Raw genomic sequence first — 25,948 nt, 5'->3', positions numbered from 1 at the left:
CTTCTAAGATTTTTTGTACTCTGATAGTGTGCCAATTTCTTTTCATTGTTACTATTTGCTGACAGGCTGCCTTGCTTTTGTTTTGATGCCAATGGCCTTTAATGCTCTGTTTTACATATTGGTATGCAGTATTAGTTATGTAATTGCTTGGTTTTAATATCACTGTTCCCTAGCAGATTTGTAAATGTTTGATAGGTAAGACCTGCCATCCTTTCGTGTCCACGTGGGATTTGTCATTGCCTTCTTATCAGGTATGGCAAGAGCCCCTCAGTGCAAGAGTCCTTGTGCTCTTTTATGTGAGAGTTGTGGATATTAAAGATTGGTCGTTCCAGGATTGTTGTTTACACCTGACTATGTGGGAAGGTGTAAACACTTGGTAGCTAGGACTGTCCCACAGGACCCTTTGTCATCTGTTCTTTTGCTTTCACAAGTAATGAAGATCTTCATGTCCATCAGTAGTTGCTTGCCATAGCCTGCAGAACACCAGGTGCCATCATTGTGTTACAAAACTTGATGGTATTTTTAGATGCAGGCTGTGGCTGCACACTGTTTTTATACCTAAGTCCAGTATGCTTAGTAGTTTTGTATTGACTTGCTCATTTGGTTATCCATTTTTGATAAATCCAAGTCTTGGGAGTGCCCTACCACAAGGAACAGTGGGTTAAAGCTCTTCTTACAAAATTTGTAATGGTAGTCTTTTATATCTGAAAGGGCACTCACCATGGCCTCTACCTCAGCCCACATTAGAAACTGTCCTCAGTGATGGGTATATTTTTTGTAAGGTAAAATGACCTGATAGTTATGCAGTGCGCCTGTTACATTACAGTGTATGTATCCTTCACAGCTCTTTTGAATAATTGGAGTGCATGATCTATGAATTTTGAATAGTATTGTGTTGTCTTTGTTTCAAGAGCTTGCTTGTTTTTCGAAACAATGATGAAGTGTTTAATACCAAATGTAGTTTGCTAATATACTTAAAAAGCTTCCTTATGTTTTTTACTGTCTTGATATCCATGTATGGTTAATACCAACATTCATACATTCCTGACTTTTCCCAGGCTTATGTTCGACATCCTGAGTTGGCGGCAGCGAAGGCTAATAGAGACTTTGTTTTTAAACAAGTCTGTGAAGCAGTTAATACAATAAGTGATGTAGCTCAGGGTAAGGCGACTGGTGCTGCTCAGATGCCTTATGAAGGTCCAGGAGAATTAGCCTCAGCTCTTGATGACTTTGATGTGAGTACTGTGTAATGTTTACAGCTTTTTTTCTTGTAAGATAATGAGGGAAATTTAAGGTTATTATTGCATGTACACAAAATACATCATCCAAGAAATCACTGTGTGATTTGTCATAAAGTTTTGGAAAAGTTTTTCTTCTTTTTGAAAAGTGTGCATAATATATATGCATGTAGTTATCTTAATGAAATCTTGTACTTTATGTATATTGATATACTAAGTAAGTAAATGCAGATGAAGTATAAGGAAACAAGGAATATGAAACCTTGCATTTATTAAACACAGCATACACTAGTCAGGCACGTAAAGCAGTCAACTAAAATAAATACATGAAGACCTGGATTAGTACCAGATAGAACGTAACATTTGAGAAATGTTTATTATGCTTTTCGGAGGACAAGTTTAACGTTGCACAGTAAAGGATCGAAAGGCTTCTAGTATTGAGTCTTGTTATCCTTCATTATAGAAATATATTTGATTTGAGTGTCCTGATTTCAAAACATATGATTAGCTGTCCTAATTTCGAAAAGCAACAAATCTTAGATTTGTATATATAACCCTTTTAACATATTTTATCATAAACAAAATGTCGATTGTACATTAGCCCTTGTTGATTTTCCAAAAAAATAGTTATCAGATTAACTTCTCTTTTTCCATATGTCAGAAAAAATCCATTGCATGCAGAGGTAATGAATTCATACCAAAATTTCATGAGTCTGCAAAATGTAACTTATAAAAGGAAGTCTTTAATTTAACTCCTGACATTTCACTGTGGGCCAGGTGTGAACACATTAAGATATATCCTTTTTTAGCCCATTTTAAATGGTAAAAAGAGGTAAATTATCACAAATGACAAGATATAATTACAAAATTATACCTGCTTGCATATTATGGGTCTTTAAAAAATTGTCTCTAGTAGTGTTCATCATATATCATGTGTATTATGTTAGTTTTACTTTTGATAGACTAATTTGGAATTATTACTACATATCCTAACTTATCTATTTAAAATCTTATTTATTTACCAATATAGTACTCTTTAGCTTTAGCCCAAAATTGGCTAAATGTGTATACTTCTGCCATTGACACTTGCATATTGTGTAATCGTTGGCAAGAATTTGTAAGTCAGCACATCATTATGATGGTAATATAGTCATAAATTCAGTACTTCATAATCTACCAGGCCTTTTAAACCTTACGAACCTGAACATGGGTCTGGTTAATCTTACTAGTAACAGTAAGAAAATTGGTAACGTGAAGAGTGCAGTTTATGTGTGATGTGAAGAACATTTATCAATTTGCTTCCGCGAGAAAGGTAGGTAGGTGAGAGGCGGAAACCCGGCGGAACGGCAAACGGTCGGGTGGATGCACCCTCCGAGGAGCCGTAAGTACAACCTCCTAAACGGAGGTGCCGAACGCAAGCGATCGGTTTTTCTCATACGAGGATCCCGCCCAGGCCACATCGCCAAATTCTAGACGTTCAGGTAAAGAAGGACTAAGCTAAATACACGAAAAGGCCCAGAGCATAACCTCCCGTTCCTAGCCTACCTTCCAAAACCAAAACTTTTTTGGTCTGGTCAGGGAGCACTAGGATGGGCGCTACAGGGGAGGGGAGAGGAGAACCTACGTGATAATCTAGCCTCACCTTCCAAAGCCGAATCGGTCTGGTCAGGTGGCAGGGTATGAATTGAGGAGCCCCTTCACTATTCTAACCTCACCTTCCAAAACCTAATGGCCTGGCCAGGTGGGCTAAGAGTGAGGGAGGAATCTCGCTAGCCTAACCTCACCTTCCAAAACCTAACGGCCTGGTCAGGTGGGCTAAGTGTGAATAAGGAATTCTCCCACTAGCCTAACTTCACCCTCCAAAACCGAAAACGGCCTGGTCAGGTGAGTTAAGAAGCCTGAGCAACGTGTAAGAGCGTAAATCATGCCTAGCCTAGCCCTCCAAAACCGCATCGCAGCCTGGTCAGGTAGGCCAGGCTAGTAACTACCAAACTGACAGAATTAAAACCAACCTTGACATAGCAGATAACATATAATATAGTTAACCACCCTGCTGTGGGTTAGCCTAAGATTATATACATAAACATAAATGATTCGGTGGCACGGAAGGCGTAGGTACGTTTGGTACCAAGATGGCCTACCTCTGACGCCGAATCACATACATAAATTAATCCAGGAATGGACGTGACATCCATCCTTATACACATTAGCTATAATCATGATAATAATAAACACACCAACGAGAAGGCACCAGCCTGCTGGTGGAGGAAAGGAAACTAATAAAAGGCTGAAAATCTATGATCAGAAAATTGAGCCTAGTTCATATGTTTAGGCAAAGTACAAAGCCCTGAAACTAAGTTCCTAGCCTCCAACCAACGACATGGTAAATTCTCCAGAATATGCCCCAATTAATGGAGTAAATGAAAGTACCTAGCAGAATATCGTTCTGCTAACAATAATATGGAGCTGAAGGCCGAAAACGCGACAGAGGCAAACATGGCCGATGTTCGGCTGTGCACTGGTAAACATATTTTACGTACCGTCATAAATATTGTGCCTCTCAGTTAAACAAACCAACCAGAAAAGAGGTACTCAACTTAGATGGTGTGAAATCCTCGTGGGATGACATGATTAAAGCAGAATATGATGAAATCACACAGAAAAAGAGAGACACGGTCTTCTCGTGTTTGTGCTAAATTTTGGAATGACCTTGGCGGGTGCGCGGGATGCGTGGCAGTGAGCGGAGGTAAGGGTTAGATCGGCTCCCCTCTTTTGGGGACTTTGAGAATGGAGAAATCGGTTGGGCAAAGCATCTGTGATAGTGGCTTCCACTCACCCCTTAGTGCATACCGACACCTTTATGGTGCTCGATCCAGGGGTAGTAACCTAGGCATTGTGGATAGCTTTTTTCTCTGGTATATTTAGCAATATTTATACCTAGAAATGTGTGCTATTGGAACCATTTCACTGGGTGACACAGGTCGAGCCCAGAAATAGATTTTTCCGTTGTCAAAATCCCTTTTATCATGATGCGCAGTTTCTTTTTGTGTTGTGTAAGGCAAGTGATACAAATGTGGTACTAGATTTCAAAGGTGAATGACTATAATCTGTTTCATTTCTAGGAACGTATCAATATGGATCCATTAACCTACAACGAGGTGCGCACCCGTCCATCTTTAGAAGAAAGATTAGAATCTATTATAAGTGGTGCTGCCTTAATGGCAGATTCCTTCTGTACTCGTGATGACCGCCGTCTTAAAATTGTGGAAGAATGTAATGCAGTGAGACAAGCACTACAAGACCTTCTTACTGAGTATATGGATAATGTAAGTAGATCAGGCTCCTCAAGTTTGTTTATGGTAGATTTGACTTTTTTCTAAAATTTATACCAATTTTGAGGTTTAATTCTGACCAAGCTTTATAAAGTATGTACACACTTGTGTTTTATTTTATCATGCAAAATAGTTTTTCAAGTTCATATGTAAGTACAAGCACTAGTTGAAAATTTACCTTCATTGACTGTAGTAACTGTCAGTCAGTTCCTTCAAAGAAAATAAAGTAGATCTGTAAGTGGTAGTTGCTGCATACTAGTCTTCAACATAGTTGTAGATGTTGGGATGCATTCCTACTGTAGTGATATTCACGGAGTACAGTATTAAGCCTATCACTTTTATTCTGTATATGAAAACAAAATCCAGTAAAGAAAGAACATGATTTTGAATAGATCTTCTAGTTTTAAATTGGAATCGAGCTTGCAAAAAGTTGGTAAGAGAGCATTGTCTACTACCTAAATGTCATACCATACATCTGAGTACATTATTGATGGCTTTGGAGTCTGTAATCAGGTTGAGTCAAAGTATGTAAATGCTACTGCTTTGGTGACAGTTGCAATAATTGCAGCATAAAGTACTTTTGCTAATACCAGAACTTTGCCTACTACAAGCCCACCATTTGTACTATGTACTGTCCTTACCTTCTAAAAAAAATTACAGTAAATATTCAAATATCCAGACTAAAGGGGGAAGGTGGCCTCCAATCAGATTAAATATGGATGTAATTGCATATGTAGGAAGCTGGCTTCCAGGTAGCCAAAAGTTTGGTTCACCAGTTATCATTTAAGTATATTAAAAAAGTTGTTGTTAAGAAGAACATTTCCAGTAGAAATACAGTAACTGTTAGCCATAGATATAATGTAAGTTTAGTATATTGTTTACCTGCGTTTCATACTTTATATTTGTATAATATTGTATTAAATATCAATTAGTTTGGAAAATTCACATATACAGTACTGTGCCAGTTTTAGATAATGAAAAGAATCTTGAATTAGGGTGAGTATTGTGTTTGTGCCAGTCAAATATTGCTGTTTGCATTTGTTGGTTGAAAGTTAATACGTGTAAATGAATTTTTCAATAGATGGGACGTAAGCAGCCTTCTGAAAACCTTGATAAAGCCATTGACCACATGTACCGCAAAACTAAAGACCTGCGACGGCAGTTACGCAAAGCTGTTGTTGATCATGTCTCTGACAGGTGAGTGATATATGTATAAGGACTAGAATTTTAGGCTTGGTAGAATGCATATACTCAATAGTGAGTAGTCTAATGAATCCCTATTGAGCAAATGAGATGTGGTCTGTTTTCTAGCTACTATTTAAGAATTAAATAGTAAAGACTTATTGTAATCTTTTTTTGATAAAAGCTGATTATCCTTATGCTACTGTGTACAGCTTTTAATGAGACGGGAAAAGGCAATTTTCAGAGGAATGTCAGAGATAAATATGTTGAAGATATGCTTTGGTAGTATTGAAAGATAAATAATTTGAGGTCATACTTTAACTTTGTTATTATTAGAGATAAGTATTTTGAAGCCATTCAGTTTGTTGAAAAGTGTTTCTTAGAAGGAACATTGTGAACAGAAATGTTAGAGTTTAAGAAATATGGGGGAACATACATTGGAATTGTTTTATCACAGATAAGGTAGATTTTATCATTACTGTACTGATAAGATGTTGAAGTCTTATCCATGTGATAAGGTGTGATAATGGCATTGTGAATGTGGGCTCACGTGAGTGAAATGCTGTGGATAAAGAAACAGCTAGTGTATGTATAGTGATGATCTATTGTTAAGGAGTTTGTACTGGCTATCTTCTAGTTCCAAGTTTTACAAGCGATAGATATCCAAAGGGGAGGTTATGACTTAACAATCTGCTTTGCTGGGCACATTGTAAACAGTACTTTTGCTTCTTTGTGAAGTTCCTTTATCCCCAGCTGCATTGTTTTGTGCCTTTTCATTTTCAGTTGCTCTCTTTGGTCTCTACATAACTGACTATCTTTAGCTTGACCTTGCTCCAGTGCAAGAGCAAACCATTCAGGTGAGCTCTATGAGTGAGAAATGTGACTCCGTGGGTGAGGGATAGGTGAAGTAGGTAGAATGAAATTTCAAACTATAAATGCTTGTTCAAATGGAAACTATTTGTGTACACCTCTGGTTGTTGCTGAATAGGCAAACCCAGAATTAAATTGACTTCTTCATTTGTGTAAGCTTGAGGTTAAGTTTGAAGGTTTCCAACTACAATATCTACCTCCTATATGATTGCAGCCTGCACTTTTGTAGAATTTGTAACAACATCTGTTTCCATACATCAGGTAATTTTCTGCCTATGACCTCTTTGAATCTGTGTATCTATTTAAATTTTGGTATCTGTCGGTGTGAAGTGTATTTTCTTCAAATAATATCTATTTAAGAGTGGCTGATCAGTGTTTGTTATTTTGATACTGAAAACTTGACAATGGGAGAAGTTTTAATGTCACTTTATGGCTTGCAGTACTGCTCATTCACTTCTTACAGTGCATTTAGGCTTGAACTTGGATTCAGCATACTTGCATAATGGCTGAAAGATGAGTTTTCCTGCAACTTTGGAGAGTGCAGGGAGATTAGAAATTGGCCTACAGTTGCTGCAGTCAGCAGATAAACCACTCTTTGGAACAGGCGCCGTATTACTAAGCTTGCGCTCACCAGCAAATGTACTATGTTAACGTAAAAATTTGGAGAGTTTACTAATTTTGTGAGACACACTTGTAACCTTTTTAAAAACAAAGGGAAGAAAGCAAGCCTACTAATCTTCTTTATCCTGTATACAGTAAACCCCAAGTATTCGCAATCTCACGATTCGCTGACTTACGTATTCATGGATTTCTCTGTGGAAAGTATCTACCCATTATTCGTGGAAAATTCACCCATTCGTGGTATTTTTCACTGAGAAATATTCACTAATAATTACTGTATTTTCATCTCGTTTTCATGACTAAATGCACTTTTTGTGATAAAACTACGAAAATACTCGGGTAATGCTTGAGTTACGATAATTCACCTTACAATAATTCGATTTTGGAATGGGGTAAGTAATTAATACCGATAGACAATATTATTTATAAAATATTTTTAAATTTCGCATGGGCACAGGCAGAAGCATAATCAGGCAGTTAGAGAGACAAAATTACAATAGACAACTTTTCCTCCATCTCTTTATCCCATCTTCTAGTTAAAAAAGTAAAAGAGAATGATAAAAGTATTGTTAGTAACGTTATACTCTTGCGTAAATGCGTACAGCCATAAACAACTGACCGAGAAACTGTTGTTTTGCTTATAACCGAATAGGATAACAACAGCCGTTTACCTGGTATTTCAACCATCGTATGGTAATAAACAGTTACTATAGCTTATAGCACAAATGACGTTAAGTAGAATAGGACTGATATATTTTTACATTATACCTTTATTTGGTATGGATAAAAGATCATCAAGGAAATATACTTCCAAATTTAAGCTGCATACTTCCAAATTTAAGCTGCAAGTTGTAGCTGAAGCTGAGAAAACAGTGTTCAAGCTGCTAACGACCATACTGTAAATTATCGTGCATTGGCACCATGGATGAAACTCAGTTGTAATTAAAATGGAAGAGAAAGTATTTTAATCAAAACTACTGGGCATGAAAGAACACATTACTGTTATTTTTACGCCGGTAAACGATAAATACGTAAAGCTCGTATTATGATGAAATCAAGTGAAAATAGCGAACGGAATCATGAATTTTTTTTACACAAAACAAACGCCTCCAAACGGCCATCATCTATTAACGAAAAAATTAATTAATTTCATAACGAGATGTATTTTAGTTATATTTTGACTTCAAAACACTTCGTATAACGAGAAATAACCTTGCCTCATATAAGTACCTCATATAAGTAAAGTATCTAGAGATTCATTTACGTTAACTAGAAGCAAGAAAAGCGCTCTGAACTGAACTAAATACGGTGAAATAAACACCGCATAAACAATTTCCAAACCAAAACATTGATAGCTATGACCACAATTTATAATACAAAAGCAATATAAGAATACAGTATATACAATATTATTGGATACAGTGAATTAATGCATAACATTTTAAAAGATGCATATTCGTTATGTTGACGTTTGTATAATATGATATGTGAATATAGAGTACAGTATAATGTAGGCTACACTACCGTATATGTATACAATGTACCGTAGCGTAGGCTAAGCTAATTCTTGTTATTCAATTTCTCTTTGCACTGAATTATCATAAGTCACTATGCATGAACCTCCAGAATTAGCTGATAGAATAATTACTATACACTGAATGTATAAAGTATATTTTATAGTGTAGGCTAGGCTACCATATATGTGTACAGGCAGTCCCTGGTTAACGGTGGGCTCGGTTAATGGCGATCCGGTTTTATGGCGCTTGTCTAGCGAGGAAAATCTGCAATTTTTGGCGCTGAAAATCGCCGATTTCTGCTTATTGGCGCCGATAATTGGGTATTGGCGCCAATACATACCTAACAGAGGCGCCAATAACCAAAAAGTGCCGGCAATTGCCGATTTTTGGTTAACCCTTAAACGCCTGTTGGACATTTTAAACGTCGTCCAAAATTGTCTGTCGAATGCCGAGTGGACGTTGCAAACGTCGACTGGAAATGCTTTTTTTAAATATTCGCGGAAAAATAATTGTAGGCCTTGTTTGCGGAAGATTTCAAATCCCGCGCCTCGGCGGATGCTGGGAGTTCACGGATCCAGCTGTTGTTTTGTTTCTGAGCGTCGCCCAGACGCGCATGCGCGAATTTCCCCCATCTCGCATCAGAGAGCATCAGATCAGCACCTTGCGAGAGCGATATTTTGACGCAGATGTGTTTTGTTGAACTTTTGTGAGTGTTAGCGTATTCGTACTGCAACAGAACGTTTGCAGAGATGTCACGAAGGCGTCAGGACCGTGAAAGGCGCATACTGCCTGTCGGAAGTGAGCGTGTGAGGCGAGTTTTAGACTGGGATGCTGGAGAAGGACCCAGCATCCAAAGTGAATTTTAACATTCGGTCAACATTGACTTGACCGAAATGATCGAAAAACGCATCCGTAAGCCATAATTATTACATTCGAGTAACAATCAATCATTTACCTTCATTTTGCAACAAACGGAAAGTCTCTAGCACAATATTTAGAATTTTGGTGAATTTTTGAAAAAAAAATTTCCGCTCCGCTCACGCCAACTCCGATGAAAATCCTGTCATTTCTTGCGTCAGCTTGCCGTAATTTTTTTGCCATTTCATATTATTCGTTACATAAAGTGTTATACATCAAAATGTGTGCAATTTCATGTAGAATACAACAAAAAATATATCATTCCTTTAGCTCTTCACAGTGTTTTAATATTTACATCGAAATCACGATAACTGACAAAATTTTAACATTCGGTCAACTTTGACTCGACCGAAATGATAGAAAAACGCATCCGTAAGCCATAATTATTACATGCGAGTAACAATCAATCATTTACTTTCATTTTGCAACAAACGGAAAGTCTCTAGCACAATATTTAGAATTTTGGTGAATTTTTGAAAAAAAATTTTCCTGCACTCCGCGCGCGAACTCCAATGAAAATCCTGTCATTTCTTGCGTCAGCTTGCCGTAATTTTTTCGTCATTTCATATTATTCGTTACATAAAGTGTTATACATCAAAATGTGCGCAATTTCATGCAGAATACAACCAAAAATATATCATTCCTTTAGCTCTTCACAGTTTTTTAATATTTACATCGAAATCACGATAACTGACAAAATTTTAACATTCGGTCAACTTTGATTCGACCGAAATGATCGAAAAACGCAGCCGTAAGCCATAATTATTACATTCGAGTAACAATCAATCATTTACCTTCATTTTGCAACAAACGGAAATTCTCTAGCACATTATTTAGATTTTTGGTGAATTTTTGAAAAAAAAAAAAATTTTCCTTTTCGCTCTCATGCGGCGCGTACTCCGCTGAAAATCCTAGCATTTCTTGCGTCAGCTTGCCGTAATTTTTTCGCCATTTCATATTATTCGTTACATAAAGTGTTATACATCAAAATGTGCACAATTTCATGTATAATACAACAAAAAATATGTCATTCCTTTAGCTCTTCACAGTTTTTTAATATTTTTGCCGAAATCACGATAACTGACAAAATTTTAACATTCGGTCAACTTTGATTCGACCGAAATGATCGAAAAACGCATCCGTAAGCCATAATTATTACATTCGAGTAACAATCAATCATTTACCTTCATTTTGCAACAAATGGAAAGTCTCTGCTGAAAATCCTAGCATTTCTTGCATCAGCTTGCCGTAATTTTTTCGCCGTTTCATATTATTCGTTACATAAAGTGTTATACATCAAAATGTGCGAAATTTCATGTAGAATACAACAAAAAATATGTCATTCCTTTAGCTCTTCACAGTTTTTTAATATTTTCGCCGAAATAACGATAACTGACAAAATTTTAACATTCGGTCAACTTTGACTCGACTGAAATGATCGAAAAACGCATCCGTAAGCCATAATTATTACATTCGAGTAACAATCAATCATTTACCTTCATTTTGCAACAAACGGAAAGTCTCTAGCACAATATGTAGATTTTTGGTGAATTTTTGAAAAAAATTTTCCTTCGCTCAGCAGCGACTCCGCTGAAAATCCTGTCATTTCTTGCGTCAGCTTGCCGTAATTTTTTCGCCGTTTCATATTATTCGTTACATAAAGTGTTATACATCAAAATGTGGGCAATTTCATGTAGAATACAACAAAAAATATATCATTCCTTTAGCTCTTACATCGAAATAACGATAAATAGAAAAAATCAACCTTCGGTCAACTTTAACTCGATCGAAATGGTTCAGAAATGCAATTGTAAGCTAAAAAACGTACAGGCTAGTAATATTCAATCAATTTCCTTCATTTTGGCACAATTGGAAAGTCTCTAGCACAATATTTTGATTTTTGGTGAATTTTTTTAAAAAACTTTTTTACGTCCAGCATGTTTTAATTCATGCATCATTTTGTGATAATATTTTCTCTGTGTTGCTTTAATCGTTTTACAATATGTTATATACCAAAATCATCGCAATTTAGTGTACAATACAACTAAAAAAATTAACTCATTAGCTTTAACCGTTTTCCTTACAGCGCGATTTGTATACAATTATATACGAGTTTTTTTTTTTTTTTCGCTGTCATATATTCCAATATTTATATATGATAATGATATTTTTTTTATTTCTGATGGTTGCATACTAAACTTCAGGCAATGAGAAAAAAAGGAGCCAAAAATGAACTCTTAATCTTGAAAACTAAGCGCTGTGATTTTTTGAAAAAACTTTTTTCCGCTTTTTTTCGCGCTACTCTCTCGGAGGCCGCCGGCATACGGGAGACGTTTTTGAAAATAGGGCTTCGGCGTTAAAGGGTTAATGGCATTTTCGGTTATCATCACACCCTCAGAACGGAACCACTGCCAATAACTGAGGACTGCCTGTACATGGTACCGAATGCACTAGTATAGGCTAGGCTGTGTTTGAGATACGTTTTGGTATCTCTTATGTTTTTTCCAACAAACGATGGTTTTTTTTTTTGGAACCTAACCCCATCGTAAGTAGGATAATAACTGTATAAGCATTTCTACTTTGTTTTGTTTCTGTTTGAACTATCAAAATAGGCAGTTCCAAGTGTTTTTAGAAAGGTTCTAAGCATTCGCGGGTTTTAGCTATTCGCAGGGGGGGGGGGGGATTGTGGCACACATCCCCTGCGAATCCGGGAGGTTTACTGTATATACACTACTGTATACATACTGCACAGTACTATACTGAAGATATTAACTGCAGATACTAGATTCTGAAATGTTTCCAATTCTGAACATTAGTTTTTAAACACCACTCTCACTCTGATTTATGAAATCATTGTAAATGCATGTTGCATATCAAGATGTATTTCATATCTTTTAATTTACCTTGCATATTAAGAATTTTTATGTTAGGAGGTTGGATATTAGGCGAATAGATTGTACATTGTTAGTATCTCTAGTGTACTTGAAAAATCATGGTTTAATTTTTTTTTGCTGAGTAAGGATAGGGGAAAGATGAGTTTGCATGTAATAAATATGGAACTAGTCATATGTTCAGAAGTTAAATGTTTTCCTTTCTCTTTTTAAAGTTTCCTCGAGACCAATGTTCCTCTTCTAGTGTTGGTTGAAGCTGCTCGAAATGGTAACGAAAAAGAAGTGGAAGAATATGCTCAGGTACTTGGAAATTTTGATTTTTGTTTATTTGAAGCTCTTGTAATAAGTATGGACTTTTTTTAATTCATCTTCATGGACTTTTTTTAATTCATCTTCATACTTTTAAGTCAGTCAGTTTATTGTAGCATGACCACATTTTTTCCAGGTATTTACGGAACATGCAAACAAATTGGTCGAGGTTGCAAACCTTGCATGTACAATGTCAAACAATGAGGATGGTGTTAAGATGGTACGATATGGAGCTGCACAAATCGAGCAGCTGTGTCCACAGGTCATCAATGCCGCATGTATTCTGGCAGCTAGACCAAAGTCCAAGGTTAGTGCTTGTATTTCACTGCAATGGTTACAGGTGCAAGTTATAGATTTCAGCCTCTTTGGCTGTACATGTGTTTTGTGAGGTAATTGATGGCTCATTTTGATGAATGGTTTTTCAAATAGTCATCTCTCCATGTTTGATAGTTATTTTGTGGTCTTAGTTTTTCTCATATTGTGTAATTGAAGACTGATACTGCTCTGATAATGAACTCGAGTAGTTTAATTGGTTTTGTCTTTTGTACTCTTGATTTACAGGTTGCACAAGAGAATATGGATGCATTTAAAGATGCTTGGGAGAATCAAGTTCGTATCTTGACAGAATCAGTAGATGACATTACAACAATTGATGATTTCCTAGCAGTTTCAGGTAAAGTGATGATTGGTTCAAACTTTGACATTTAATTAAGTTAATTGTTGGTTTCATGGTCTTCATGATCCCTTATTTAAAAGAAGTAGAAGATTGCTGGCTGTCTGGCAGTGTTGATGCATGTACCCCACTTTTCATATAAAATAGGTTAAAACCATGAGAAAACCATACTCACAGTAGATGGTCTACACCTTGGAGGTCAGTATTGATGAAATGGAATATTTATGTAGTCCAAGAGAAACAGATGTAATTAAACCTGCCAGGAACCTCAGGCTCTGTGGGGTATATGCACATAGTAACCAGCCAGGTAGCAGATGATCTAATTCTGTTTGTGAAGTATTTATGAAAACACAAATGTGGCCTAATGTAAATGATAAGTTTGTTGTGGAAGAAAGTTGCTCTCAAAATCCAGTTGGATGTAGTACAAAGTGCAGATGTGTCCAAAAACAAATTTCCACAACAAACCCACTAGTTGTCACCCACAAGCATGGGCCATGAATTCTTCTATTATTGAGCCTGAAGGTGTAAAGGTTGCTAATAAGAAGCAGAGGCAAGGCACAGGTCATTGGGCTGTTGCAGTGTCTTAGATACCAAGCATAACCACAGTCATGATCAGAGAGAAGGCCAATAGCTACTGTATTGTAGCAGTATTGTATTTTTTTATGATTTCTTCCTCTTGTTGAGTTCGTGATTGTTTTGCTTGTTGTGCTCATTGCAATTAATAATTTTATGACTTTGTCTTATTTGTATTTTTTATGGTAGGCCTTGTATGGTAATTTTGTATGTTGTCAGTATCTCATTATAGTTGCTTATTTGTCCACCTTAAATCCTTTTGTACGTTTTGTGACTTTTTGTATTACTAAGAATGTCTTGTTCTGGCTTTCGGAGGTCATCATGCTGTGTGAGTCTTTGTGTGAGGGCGGGGGAAGGCTCCATATCCAAGATGAGGCTTACGAAGTCCGGGTATCGCTTCACCCTTAGTGTTCAGGAGGGCTTCTTGGTGTCAGGGGTTCCGAGGGGAGGTGTACGGTAGCACCAAACCACCTTTACCTCTCTCTGTTTGAGGGATGTTGTTCCAAAATTATTGTATACTTTAGTGTTAGGATCTGTGGTGGGTGCTAAGCTAATTGTGTAGCTGCCCAAGCTCCATTAGGACAGAGTAGGATCTCACCTGATGTTGACAGTGGTGAAAAGTTAAGATGAAAGAAAGGTGACAGCAATTCTGTCTCTCATTCTGTCTTCTGCCTAGCAATTAATTGCCAATTTTTCACTGGTCAGTCAGTAGCAAAATCACCTAAGCTAGCAAGAGTTGAAATCACTTGGGTAACTGAAATCTGGCCATTAATCTTTGTAAGGGCACAAACACTAGATAATGTAATGAAATTAATTGAAAAAACGATATTTTCAGATAATTCCTTGGGGAAATAAGTGGGTTAATTACATGGCAGAACTTCCAAACAGACTTATTTTTTAACAGAACTTCCAAACTGTGACTTATTTTTTAACCAATAAATATGACTCCCTCCATCCCTCTTTTAACAAGGGATTATATGCAGTTGGTAGAACATATTTATCTGGGATTTTGCCATATGATGCAGAAAAAGCTGGTGTTCTGGTCCCACACATGAAATCAAAAGTTCTCTTATTTTCCCAGAGTAAGGTTACCATCAGGCCATACTCTGGCAAAGGGCATTATCATCCATGGCATCATATATGCCAGGATTTATACGTGGTTACATGGGTCATCTTTCCCCAGCTCACCTGTGTGATTGGGAAGCTGACATTTCCGGGTGGAAGATTGTCATTTACAATCTTTGGACAATACCTTCCACCTGAGTCTCAGTAAAAAAGACAATTGTTTGTATTTTCATGGGAACACATTGAAAATTTAAGTCAATTCACATTTTTCCTAGGTATATAGTAAACAAAATCCTGCTTCTAACCAACTTTGCTTTTATCCCAGTTGTTGAAGGAAGGTGGACGCTGTTTACTGAGTGAGTGGGTGTTTCCTCATTACCTCTTTTGCTGCTAGTTACCTTCCTGTTACCAAGTTTCAAGAATGAACTAGCTGTAAGTGAATGCATATCTAGATAAAAGATTTTGAGGTTGTGTTTCTAAGGAAAACACACATGGGGTTGAATTTGTGGTATGTGTTTCTTTACCCATTCTCAGTGATCTTGTGTAGAGAATACACAATGTATTTAGGCTAGATTCTCAATTCTTGATGACCAGATGAAAGGAAGATAATAAGGAAAGTAAAAAATATTCAAAATCAGTGCAGAATTGGCAGTAATTATTTTCAATGGCAGTGCTTTACTACTGTCTATTACTTGGATATTATTGTTGCTGTATTATTCTTGGAAAGGAGATCCTTTCTTTTACATGTACTGTATCATTAAAAATTCTGGCAGCATCAGCAGAGATTATTTAAAGCATAACATTGTTTGATTCTTGAAATGATTCCCTTTTCTATAGGTATGAGATCATTTAGTAGCTATTTTCTGTTCATATAGTTTGTAATGGACGCATTTTCACTTCATTTTCTAAAACCCTTAGGAAAATTAGTGTGGTATACCATTTCCGATACCCACTGTTAGGAAGCACATAACATCTTGCTCACTTAACTGGACCTTATAGATGCTATTGACATAGCCTAGGACAGCCAATGTTTGCCCTTCCGAGAAGCTTTTTTATATCTTGAGAAATATACCCTGAGAGCATTTGAATATATCTTTTACAAGGGAATATAAAGGAAAACCTCTCTGTCACGACCAGGATCCTTCTGGTTTGGATGACTCCTCATTGGCCAAATGCTCTCAGTAGGCTGAGTCACACCACAGCTGTGAAACGGTCATCCAGGTTATAGCAGAGGACCCTTGACATCATGGTCAATTTGCCTGACATGCAGGTCAGATGTTAATCAGTCAGGAAGAAGTACCTGAATTAGGATGAATGCTACCACCATTGCTACACCTTCTGCACTTTTTCTTGTATTGCATTTATCTTTATCTAATAAATTTAAAGGCTAACTGTACTCTTAATTTTGCTTGTTGAACGTTACCACTTTGCAGTAATCGTGGAGCAGTTCCAGAGATGCGCTAATTTTCATAAATGTACAATACATGCACATGTAGTACATTCATATACTACACAGTGCTTCTATCTGCATTTTGATTATTTTTATTATTTTGTATAATAATACAGAAGTGGGGTGTTACAAAGCAAATGCATTAGGAAAATGAAATGTAAATTTTTTTACCTTTATATTTAAAGTACGTATAGTACTTAAAGTTATGTTGTCGTATAGCAGTTCTGGAAGGGGGTTAGTTTATACCATAGATTCATTGCACAGCAGCTGTAAAAATTTATTTTTTAACAGGACATTAGCAAAACTAATATTGATAACAAAGTTATTATATTTCTTGTTTCATCGTGCATACAGTATTCTGTAAAAAATTTGACTTCCCTAATTTGTTTTATCTCTTCACAGAAAGTCACATCTTGGAGGATGTGAAAACATGTGTCCGTGCAATTAATGAGGGTGACCCTGATACTTTGGATCGTATTGCTGGTGCCATCCGTGGTCGTTCAGCACGTGTCTGCCATGTTGTTGCCTCGGAAATGGATAATTATGAGCCTTGCATGTATACAGACAGAGTCCTAGAAGCCGTGAAAGTACTTAGAGACCAAGGTTAGGAAATAGAGTAATTTTTGAAGCTGTAGAAATAATTTCTGATTACATAGGCTTGGTGTTTACATTTTTTTTATTGCGACTTGATTATATTTCATTAATATTGTTTGATATTGCATGAAGGTAGATCATAAAGGGTAAGGTTTCAATATTGTTTTAATGTTTGTGTGTATGTGAAATCTTAACTGAAAATTGTATTAACTGTAAAAATTTAAAAATATTTGCCTAATTGAAAGTTCTTTCATTGTAAAAACAATTTTGCTTTATTAGCTGTTTTTAAAAAAGGTTTTGTTTTACAGTCCTGCCAAACTTTGCTCAGAGAGTAGATGTTGCTGTAGAAGCTTTAAGTAGTACTCCGGGTAAGGAAGTGGATGAAAATGAGTTCATAGATGCCTCCCATCTGGTTTATGATGGCGTGCGGGAGATTCGAATGGCGGTCCTTATGAACAAAGCTGATGATGAGTTAGATCCTGATGATGTTTTAACTGATGAATATCATACATTGGAAATTAGGAGTAAATGTAAGTGTTTTAATCATTTTCACAGAACAGTAGCTAATACATGTACTGTATTTCTGTTAGAAATCACATTGCTGTTTTCAGTGGTGATATATATCTTATTGTCCTTCTTTGACAAGGTCATTGGCATTATAAAAGAAGTAAAAATTTAGACATTACACCTAAAACATATTTATGTACACAGTATATAAAGCAAGACAAATAAGAAGTTTTAACATTTTAATATGAGTCAGCCATGATAAATATTTGTAAAAGAAACAATTATTTACTTTTAGTACTCGTATATAATGGCTCAAATAAGTGCTAGTGGTTAGATAGAGATAATTTAAATCAAAGTTCTATGGCTTTAACCACAGAAGGGGTTTAATGATGGTATGCACCACACAACTTGAAATGTAGATGAAAAATTATGTTACTTTAGAGCTGGTAAGGTTTATATTTTTTTTATTATTAATTATCTGATTTAAAACTTTTGAACAGCCAGTGCACATACCGTAGACACGACAATTGATGAGTATCCGGGTGTAAGTGGTATCACGACCGCTCGGGATGCTATGCGAAACTTGAGTGAGGAAGATAAGGATAAGATTGCTGCTCAGGTAAAGCTTTAATTTGTGTTGAGTAATTTAATAAAAAATTCCATGATCAGTGTTATCCAACACTGTATTGCTCTACTTGGAAAATAATTTTGTAATGCTTGCCTTCAAATTCTTGTAATATGAAGAATAACTTTCAAAGTAAATTCAGGAAAAGTGCATTCATTGTCTTTTATCTATTTGGTAACAGGTAGAGAACTTCCGTCTCGAAAAAGTGAAGTTTGACCAGGAGGTAGCAAAATGGGATGATACAGGCAATGACATAATTGTGTTAGCCAAGCACATGTGTATGATTATGATGGAAATGACAGACTTTACAAGGTATGTTTTGTTTTTATTTAGTCCCTTGAACTCCTGTCTCCAGTGCTTGCTTGCACTATCAATACTTGGCTGTCCAACATCTTTGGTTAAAATTTAGTTTTCTTTCATATTGAATATACATTACAGTACTTAGTCATCGTGAACCTCTTATAATGATTAACATGGTAGAGTGTTTCCCATTCTGCAGAGGAAGAGGGCCACTGAAAACTACTATGGATGTTATTAATGCTGCTAAGAAGATTTCTGAGGCTGGTACTAAGCTAGATAAGCTGTCAAGACAAATTGCTGACCAATGCCCTGAGTCAAGGACCAAGGATGATATGTTAGCCTATCTCGATCGTATTGCCCTTTATTGCCATCAGTTGAACATCACCTCAAAAGTAAAGGCTGATGTGCAGAATATATCTGGAGAACTAATTGTATCTGGGGTAAGTGGGATATACCAGTTTCATTTGTTGGTAGGAAACTTAATTTGTTCCTGAAGACCCCATTAATCGTGAATTGCCTTTCCTATGTGCAACACTGATCAAGATCCAAATGAACACTATATGCATGCCCAGTCCTGTGACACATGCTCTGCTATTAAATTTTGTTCGGCCTAAAAACCATAAGTACAAAGTATTATTTGTCGACTGTTTTAATTTTTAGATTTTCTGAAGTACTAGAACAAGTCCAAGTTGCTTTGAAAAAGAGTGAGAATGACATAGGCTTTGGAGGTTTATAATCTTGAAAGGTTTTTCGTTAGAAAGAGTGTGAACTGTATTTTGAGCTTTCAGTTAAACTTCGGTGAAGAATAAAATAATTTATACTCACCGTTAAGATTCACTTTCAGGAGAATTGCAGTTTTCTCATAGGTAGAGAGTTTGTTACACCACAAAGATAAAACCTATTAATATAATTCACACTGGAATTCTTTTTTACATACAGTACTTGCAAACATGTCTGACGTGCTTTGAACATTAGAGGTAATGTTTGTGAATTTTCTTTTGCAGTTGGATTCAGCAACTTCTCTAATTCAGGCTGCCAAGAATCTTATGAATGCTGTAGTGTTGACAGTCAAGTGTTCTTATGTGGCGTCTACTAAGTATCCTCGCCAAGGAACTATTGCAGTAAGTCTTATTCTACAAAAATCTTTAAAGATGGTAATAGTTTACTGTTAGGTGCAAATGTATGCAGAAATATAATAGATTTTCAATACTTTTCCCCAAAAGGGTCATCAGGAGTTTTCCTTTCTCTTTTCAAGAGAATACAGAAATCTTGGTGAGAGAGGACTGTGTATTGTGGAATTGACAACCATCTGTTAGTCTAGAAAATGATAACAGAGAGATATTTTGGCTTATCTTTACTTACTGTTGGTAATATGTGCATGATTGTTACTCATATTGCACTAAGATGTAGGCAATAAGATGTCCCTAGGGGACAGTTTGATTTACCTATGAAACATTTCTTAAGGATGTGTTCAGTTCTTGTGAGAATTACTTTAGGGGGTATGGGTTGAAGAAAGGAGTATTTCGTATTTCTTGAATAGTCATTAAGAAATACATAATGAAAAGAGGATTACATCTTGTAGGTGAAGAAAATACAATAACAGGGGAAGGTTACAATGTTAAAATGTGATCTTATTTTATGTTTAGGACCTTTAGGAAGTGTGTTTTTGTATTGTCTTTGTATCAGCACTGAGGAATATTCAGAACTTTTAGAATGGAGGTCATCTTGAATTTTGCTGCTATGGCATGGTACAGTACTGATTTTACTTCTAATGTTGTATTTCTTACTGTTTTTTATTGTCTTTAATTATTAATATCTTAAATTGCTGTTACACCTCACATAGATATGTGTGGCTTCACAATTTTGGTAACCTGCTTAGATAAGTCTAGTATAGTAGTGTTGCTTGGAGCACAATAGTAATGTCTCGTTTTCTCTTAAGTTCAGTTAAAGACAAGGTGCATGAGGTGTTTCAAAATTGCATAAATTACCTTATTTATTGTTTAGGCAAGGATATGCTATGTTGGGCTGATTACAGTATTGTTATTCATTTAAAAAATTGGTTTGACGGTATTCAGAAGTGAACAAAATCTGCCCAGAAATATCGTAATTGATTTTTCTTCTAGATGAACTACATACTTAATCCTATTTTTCTTTTTGTTATGGTTGATACCTTACAGGGTTACTACATACTTTGTGCCGTGTGGCAAACACTACACTGTACTGAAGGTTCCTGTTGGTCCCATTGTCCCTCTGCTGTGTTGCCTTCCATCTTTTAATTTCTGCTGTGCTTCCTCAGCTTTTCCAACTCCCATTTACAAACTCAAATTCTATAGCTCATCCTCTGGGCAAGTCTTCTGAAAGTTATTTTGACATAGCTGTATGATTAAGCTAATTTTGGAAGGTCTGACATGGTAATATCAGACAATGGTGACTAGGTAGCATTGGTGAGATGAAAGAAGAGGAATTGTCAAGGTATTATGGTTTTAATAATTATTGAAAGTATATATATATTGTAAGAATAATTGAGTAGAGGTCCAGCTTTTGATAGAAAATTTTGGCTTCCATATAGAATAGCTTTACTTTTACTTGAGAAGCACTGTTTTGTTTGGTTTTCGAACACCCACTACTAGTGTTGTGCTAGGTGACTGATCATCAGTAGAGATAGTAAATTCTCCAGTGAGATTGGATAGTTGCATAGTCAGGCTGCCTAAATCACAAGTTTAAATACTCTAGACTGTTGCTTTGTCAGACTGACTTAAAAGTTTTTATTTTCAGTTATCCGTGTTAGCAAATTAACAATTTTACATACTCAAAGTTAAAGGTTCCTTTAGTATCTTAAAGTAGTCCTGTCTGTACACGGTAAATAGACAACATTGCTTGCACATGACTAGAGTGTTTACAAGATTGCATTATAAACAGTAAATATTGCCAACTTGCAAACTTCATGGATAAAAAGACAGGAAGATCATGGCATTTTTATTTTAGTATCATGCAAAGCACATATTACTGTATACTAAAGCAGAATGCCCTAAGGCAGTATTGGCAAATCAGATGGCATTGCTTTAAGTAGAATGTCTTAAAACAAGGTTTGCAGGTTCGGATTATGGTCACTTGAAATTTTAACTTTTTTTAAAAAAAAAGTAGCACTATTATAGACAGATCAGAGATGAGCTAACCTAACAGTGATATTTGTGATAGATGTTCTTATGTCAAGTCAGCACGTGTTTGTCCTTTGTAAACTGCTTATTTAGAGATTCCTTTTTTGAAGTCCCAATTATATAAAGTTTTCCTAATCCTGATAGCCATGAACCAAAGCAAGATTCCAAAGGAAAATATGGAAATTTTTTCTAGAGAATATGGTAATTTTTAAAAGTAAAATTTATCTGTTCCTAAAAAGTCTTTACTTACAATCATTCCACCTTTGTGTCCTTTTGAATTTTAGACACCTCATTCCTGATTCATAAGGGTTTTTCAGCTCTGTTAACATTGTGCATCTGCCTCATGCATCCTGAGGTCCTTGTAGTCTGTACAGTTAGCTTTGAGAAAAACAACATGGCTCATGTCACAACAACCACCATTGCCCCATTCCAAACATAATGAGAGGACTGGCTTTACAAACACCCAATAAAATTAACAGCATACTTTGTGTATATTTTTTAAATGTACAATGCGTACACCTTCTTCACTAACCTATTTAATGAAAGTAACAGAATAATAATGATTAATTTTTATAAAACTACATAATACAGTAAACCCCCCCGTATTCACGGACTCACCTATTCACAAATTTCTTTGTGGAACGTATATACGCATTATTTACGGAAAATTCACCCATTCGTGGTATTTTTCACTAAGAAATATTCACTAATTACTGTATTTTCATATTTTAATGACTGAATGCTTTTTTTGTGATAAAACTATTAAAATACTCAGGTATAAGCATTTTTAGAGTTTTTTTTTGTGTTTGAACTATCAAAAGAGGCAGTTCTAGAGTTTTTAGAGGGGTTTTAAGTATTCGCGGATTTTAGCTATTTGTGGGGTGGGTGGCTTGTGGTATGCATCCCCCATGAATACGGAGGTTTACTGTATATTAAAACAATTACCTGTCCCCTATTCCCATGAATAATGAGACTTAAAAGCTGACAGACAATCACTTTCCTTGCTAAGTACTCTTCATTTTGAATTTCATTAAAACTTTTCTTTACCAGCTGAAAAAGATAGGTTAAAGGGGGTAAATGCTGGTATAGTGGTTAGTGTTTGGCATGTTAGTGTTGAGGGTTCACGTCTCCCCCAGCATGATGAAAAATCACTGGCGTTGTATGTTGATCAGTTACTGCTGCAGTGTGGGGTCTGCGGTGGGAGGTTGAAACCAACATTCCTTGGAAGCTTGAATTTCAAATCAATGGCCCTGTGTGTTTGTTCCATGTGAATAGTTTTCATCTACTAAAATAATAATAATAATGAAAGCAAATGGATTTTTAAGTAATTCCTACAAAACAATTAGCCAGAATACCAGTGAAACCAGATTTTTTACTAGCAGGCTGGGTGAAAAGTGAGGCTCTGCTGGTTTGAACCTGAGGACCCATGAACTGCATGCACAGGTTTATTTCTTTCAGTCAGGAATGAATGAGCTAGGATTCATGTTGACCAGGAATGAGGGCTAATGATAAGTAATAGGTTGATTCAGTGTAGGATATCAGTTTTTACTTATTGAGATTTTAAAAATTTTGTCTCTTTATGATCCTAGTTTTTATATTTGTAACTTACCAAGTAATTACGTAGCTATTGGTTCCCTAACCTATGGTAACTTAGAAATTCTAAATTTGCGCTGCGGCGCTACTATCGTTAGTGTGTAGGTGACAAGGTCCTGCTCACTATCCGGGACTCAAAGGAGCAACTTACCAGAGAGCTCAGTTTGTTTCCTGCCGGCTTCCGGTCAACATCGGAGGTTTTACGCAGCTGCTTCTTCACTTTTCGGCTAGTTATTTGCCCGATCTTGGTGAAGTATTCAGAATTTGTTGCTTGGTGGCTTGGTATCATTGATGAATTGTTGTTTCGTGTTAACTTTAGGAATTACTTTAGTTAACGATGTCGGATTCCAGTTCATCAAGTGTTCGCTTCTGTTCTGAGGGTTGCAGAACTAGGCTAACCAAGCTTTCATATGATTCTCATACAAAATGCACTAAATGTAGGGGGCAAGAAATTAGTAAAGATCAGGATTGGGAGGATAAGAAATGGAAAACCTTGAAATCTCATCTAGAAAAATTAGAAAGAGATAGGAAGAGGAAAGCAGCCATTAGGGCTGAGAATAGGGTCAATGCAGATTCTATTCCTTTGGATAATGTAGGGGATGATAGAACTACTACTCCAATTCCTCCTTCTTCTCCTATCCTAAGTCCTCCCACTTTACCATCTACTCCTCTTCCAGGTTCCCAAGAGTCTGCTCTTAGTGCCATTGCCAGCCTCGAATCAAGGTTTGATCAGAAGTTTAGTGTATTATCTAATACAATTATGGAAATGGGATTAGCCATTAGATCTCTAATGGAGAAAAATGTGAGTAATGAAAGTGCAGTGAGAAGTGAGAGTGCTGTGAGTGTCGAGGAGGTGGCTGTCCGTCCCACCAGTGCTCCTAGACAAAGGTCACTGTCCCGCTCCCCCACACCGGGGAGAAGACATACCGGAGGTCCAAGGGAGGCTGGTGGAATTTGCCTGTCGTTTGCTCCCAGGCTTCGACTAAACACCATTGGAAAGGCGTTCCAGTGCATCAACTGTCTTCAGATTCGGAAACTTCCAGTCTACACAAGAAGCTCCAATATTGCTACTCTGTTTCTTCGCGCCCACTCCAGAGACATGCGGGTCTTGGTGACACCTCTCCCCTGGCTGTCAAGAGGCACAGGGAGGCTAGCCCACAACCTTCCTACAGTTTTCAAGTCTAGCCTGATTCTCCTGCTCATCATCTGAGTTTGTTAAGAGACAGTCTTGAGAGCTACGAGTGTTCTAAGCGCCTGACTTCTTCCTAGCGCCTGGCACCCACCAACTCACGCCAGACTTTCGCTGATGAGCACCCGGTGCCTGCTGTCTCGCACCAGACTACCGCTCTTGAGCGCCCGCCGCCAACGCCTGAATTTCTGACGCCAAAACCGAACGCCCAGCTTATGCTTCTGGGACCCATGCAGCTTCTTATATTATTCCGTCATCCTCAACGGTTCGAGAAGATTCTTTACCCCCATTCAAGTGTCAATTGACTGAGCTTATGGGTTTTATGAAGAAATCCTTTTCTGCTCCAGAGTCCAAGGACAAATCCTTGTCTCCTGTCTCTTCAGAGGAGGAAGAGGCTCAGGATACGGTCCCCTCTTCTGCTTACTTGTTTCTTCTGCGTTTCCTCCTGGATAGTTTTCCTGATTTCTTCGTGCCTGCTTCGCCTACTTCTCCAGCTTCTACCTTCCTCATGAAAAAGCATTTGTCAGAAGGTACCAAGTTACCCAAGCTAGTTCTCTCCAGCTCCTTGAATGTGTTTGTACTGAAGACGAAGTTTCATATGGAAACCGTTCACTCAGTCATGTCCTTGGTACAACAGGGGGACTGGATGGTGAAAATATGCAGAATGCATATTTTCACGTCCCTGTTCATCCAGACTCACGGAAATTTCTACGTTTCGTTTTTCAGGACAAAGTACTATAGTTCCAGGCCCTATGCTTCGGTTTGTCAACGGCCCCTCAAGTTTTCACGCGAATCCTTGCTCCTCTAGGGAATTGGCTACACCTTCTGAGAATCAACGTCAACTTATATCTAGACGATTGGCTTCCCTGCTTGTCATTGGAGGAAAAATGCGTAGAGGACTTGAGGAGAACTCTTCGCCTGATACAGGAGTTAGGCATTCTCATAAATGAAAAGAAATCCCTTATGACACCGCCTCAGGAGATTCCCTATTTAGGGATGATACTGAACTCTCGGACTTTTCTGTTGCCCAAAAGAGTTGAAAACTGCCTTCAGACTGTCAGTCAGTTCCTTGCTCTTCCTACCTGCTCGGGAGTGCAGTGGATGAGTCTTCTGGGGACCCTCGCTTCAGTAGAGCAGTTTGTAAAATTAAGGAGACTGCACTTGAGACCCCTTCAGTTTTTCCTCAAAGTGAACTGATGCAGAAAGACCCAACCAGACTCTTTCGTCTTCCCGATTACGTCAGAAATCAAAGAGGATCTCCAGTGGTGGTCATGCGTAGAAAGACTTCAGGAAGGAATTCTCTTCTCTCGGCTGGGGCGCTCTTCTGGACAGCTGGGAAGTCT

The 25,948-nt window shown here is 37.0% G+C and overlaps 1 protein-coding gene across 18 annotated transcripts in view; it reads left to right on the top strand.

Annotated features, from left to right (window-relative positions):
• The window catches only part of alpha-Cat (catenin alpha), a 99,555-nt gene that overhangs the window by 57,699 nt on the left and 15,908 nt on the right, over positions 1-25,948 (top strand). For all 18 annotated transcript variants that reach the window (XM_067101392.1, XM_067101394.1, XM_067101390.1 and 15 more), the window contains 12 exons: positions 1,059-1,235; positions 4,361-4,564; positions 5,652-5,767; positions 12,785-12,869; positions 13,015-13,185; positions 13,440-13,551; positions 17,042-17,242; positions 17,542-17,763; positions 18,241-18,359; positions 18,547-18,677; positions 18,865-19,105; positions 19,670-19,786. In XM_067101392.1, coding sequence (XP_066957493.1) covers positions 1,059-1,235; positions 4,361-4,564; positions 5,652-5,767; positions 12,785-12,869; positions 13,015-13,185; positions 13,440-13,551; positions 17,042-17,242; positions 17,542-17,763; positions 18,241-18,359; positions 18,547-18,677; positions 18,865-19,105; positions 19,670-19,786 — 1,896 coding nt within the window. The remainder of the gene's footprint in view (positions 1-1,058; positions 1,236-4,360; positions 4,565-5,651; positions 5,768-12,784; positions 12,870-13,014; positions 13,186-13,439; positions 13,552-17,041; positions 17,243-17,541; positions 17,764-18,240; positions 18,360-18,546; positions 18,678-18,864; positions 19,106-19,669; positions 19,787-25,948) is intronic.

The sequence above is a fragment of the Macrobrachium rosenbergii genome, chromosome 57 (genome assembly GCF_040412425.1).
Source record: "Macrobrachium rosenbergii isolate ZJJX-2024 chromosome 57, ASM4041242v1, whole genome shotgun sequence".
Lineage (NCBI taxonomy): Eukaryota > Metazoa > Arthropoda > Malacostraca > Decapoda > Palaemonidae > Macrobrachium > Macrobrachium rosenbergii.
The sequence above is the reverse complement of the archived record's forward strand: the minus strand, read 5'-3'. Positions and strand labels throughout refer to the sequence as shown.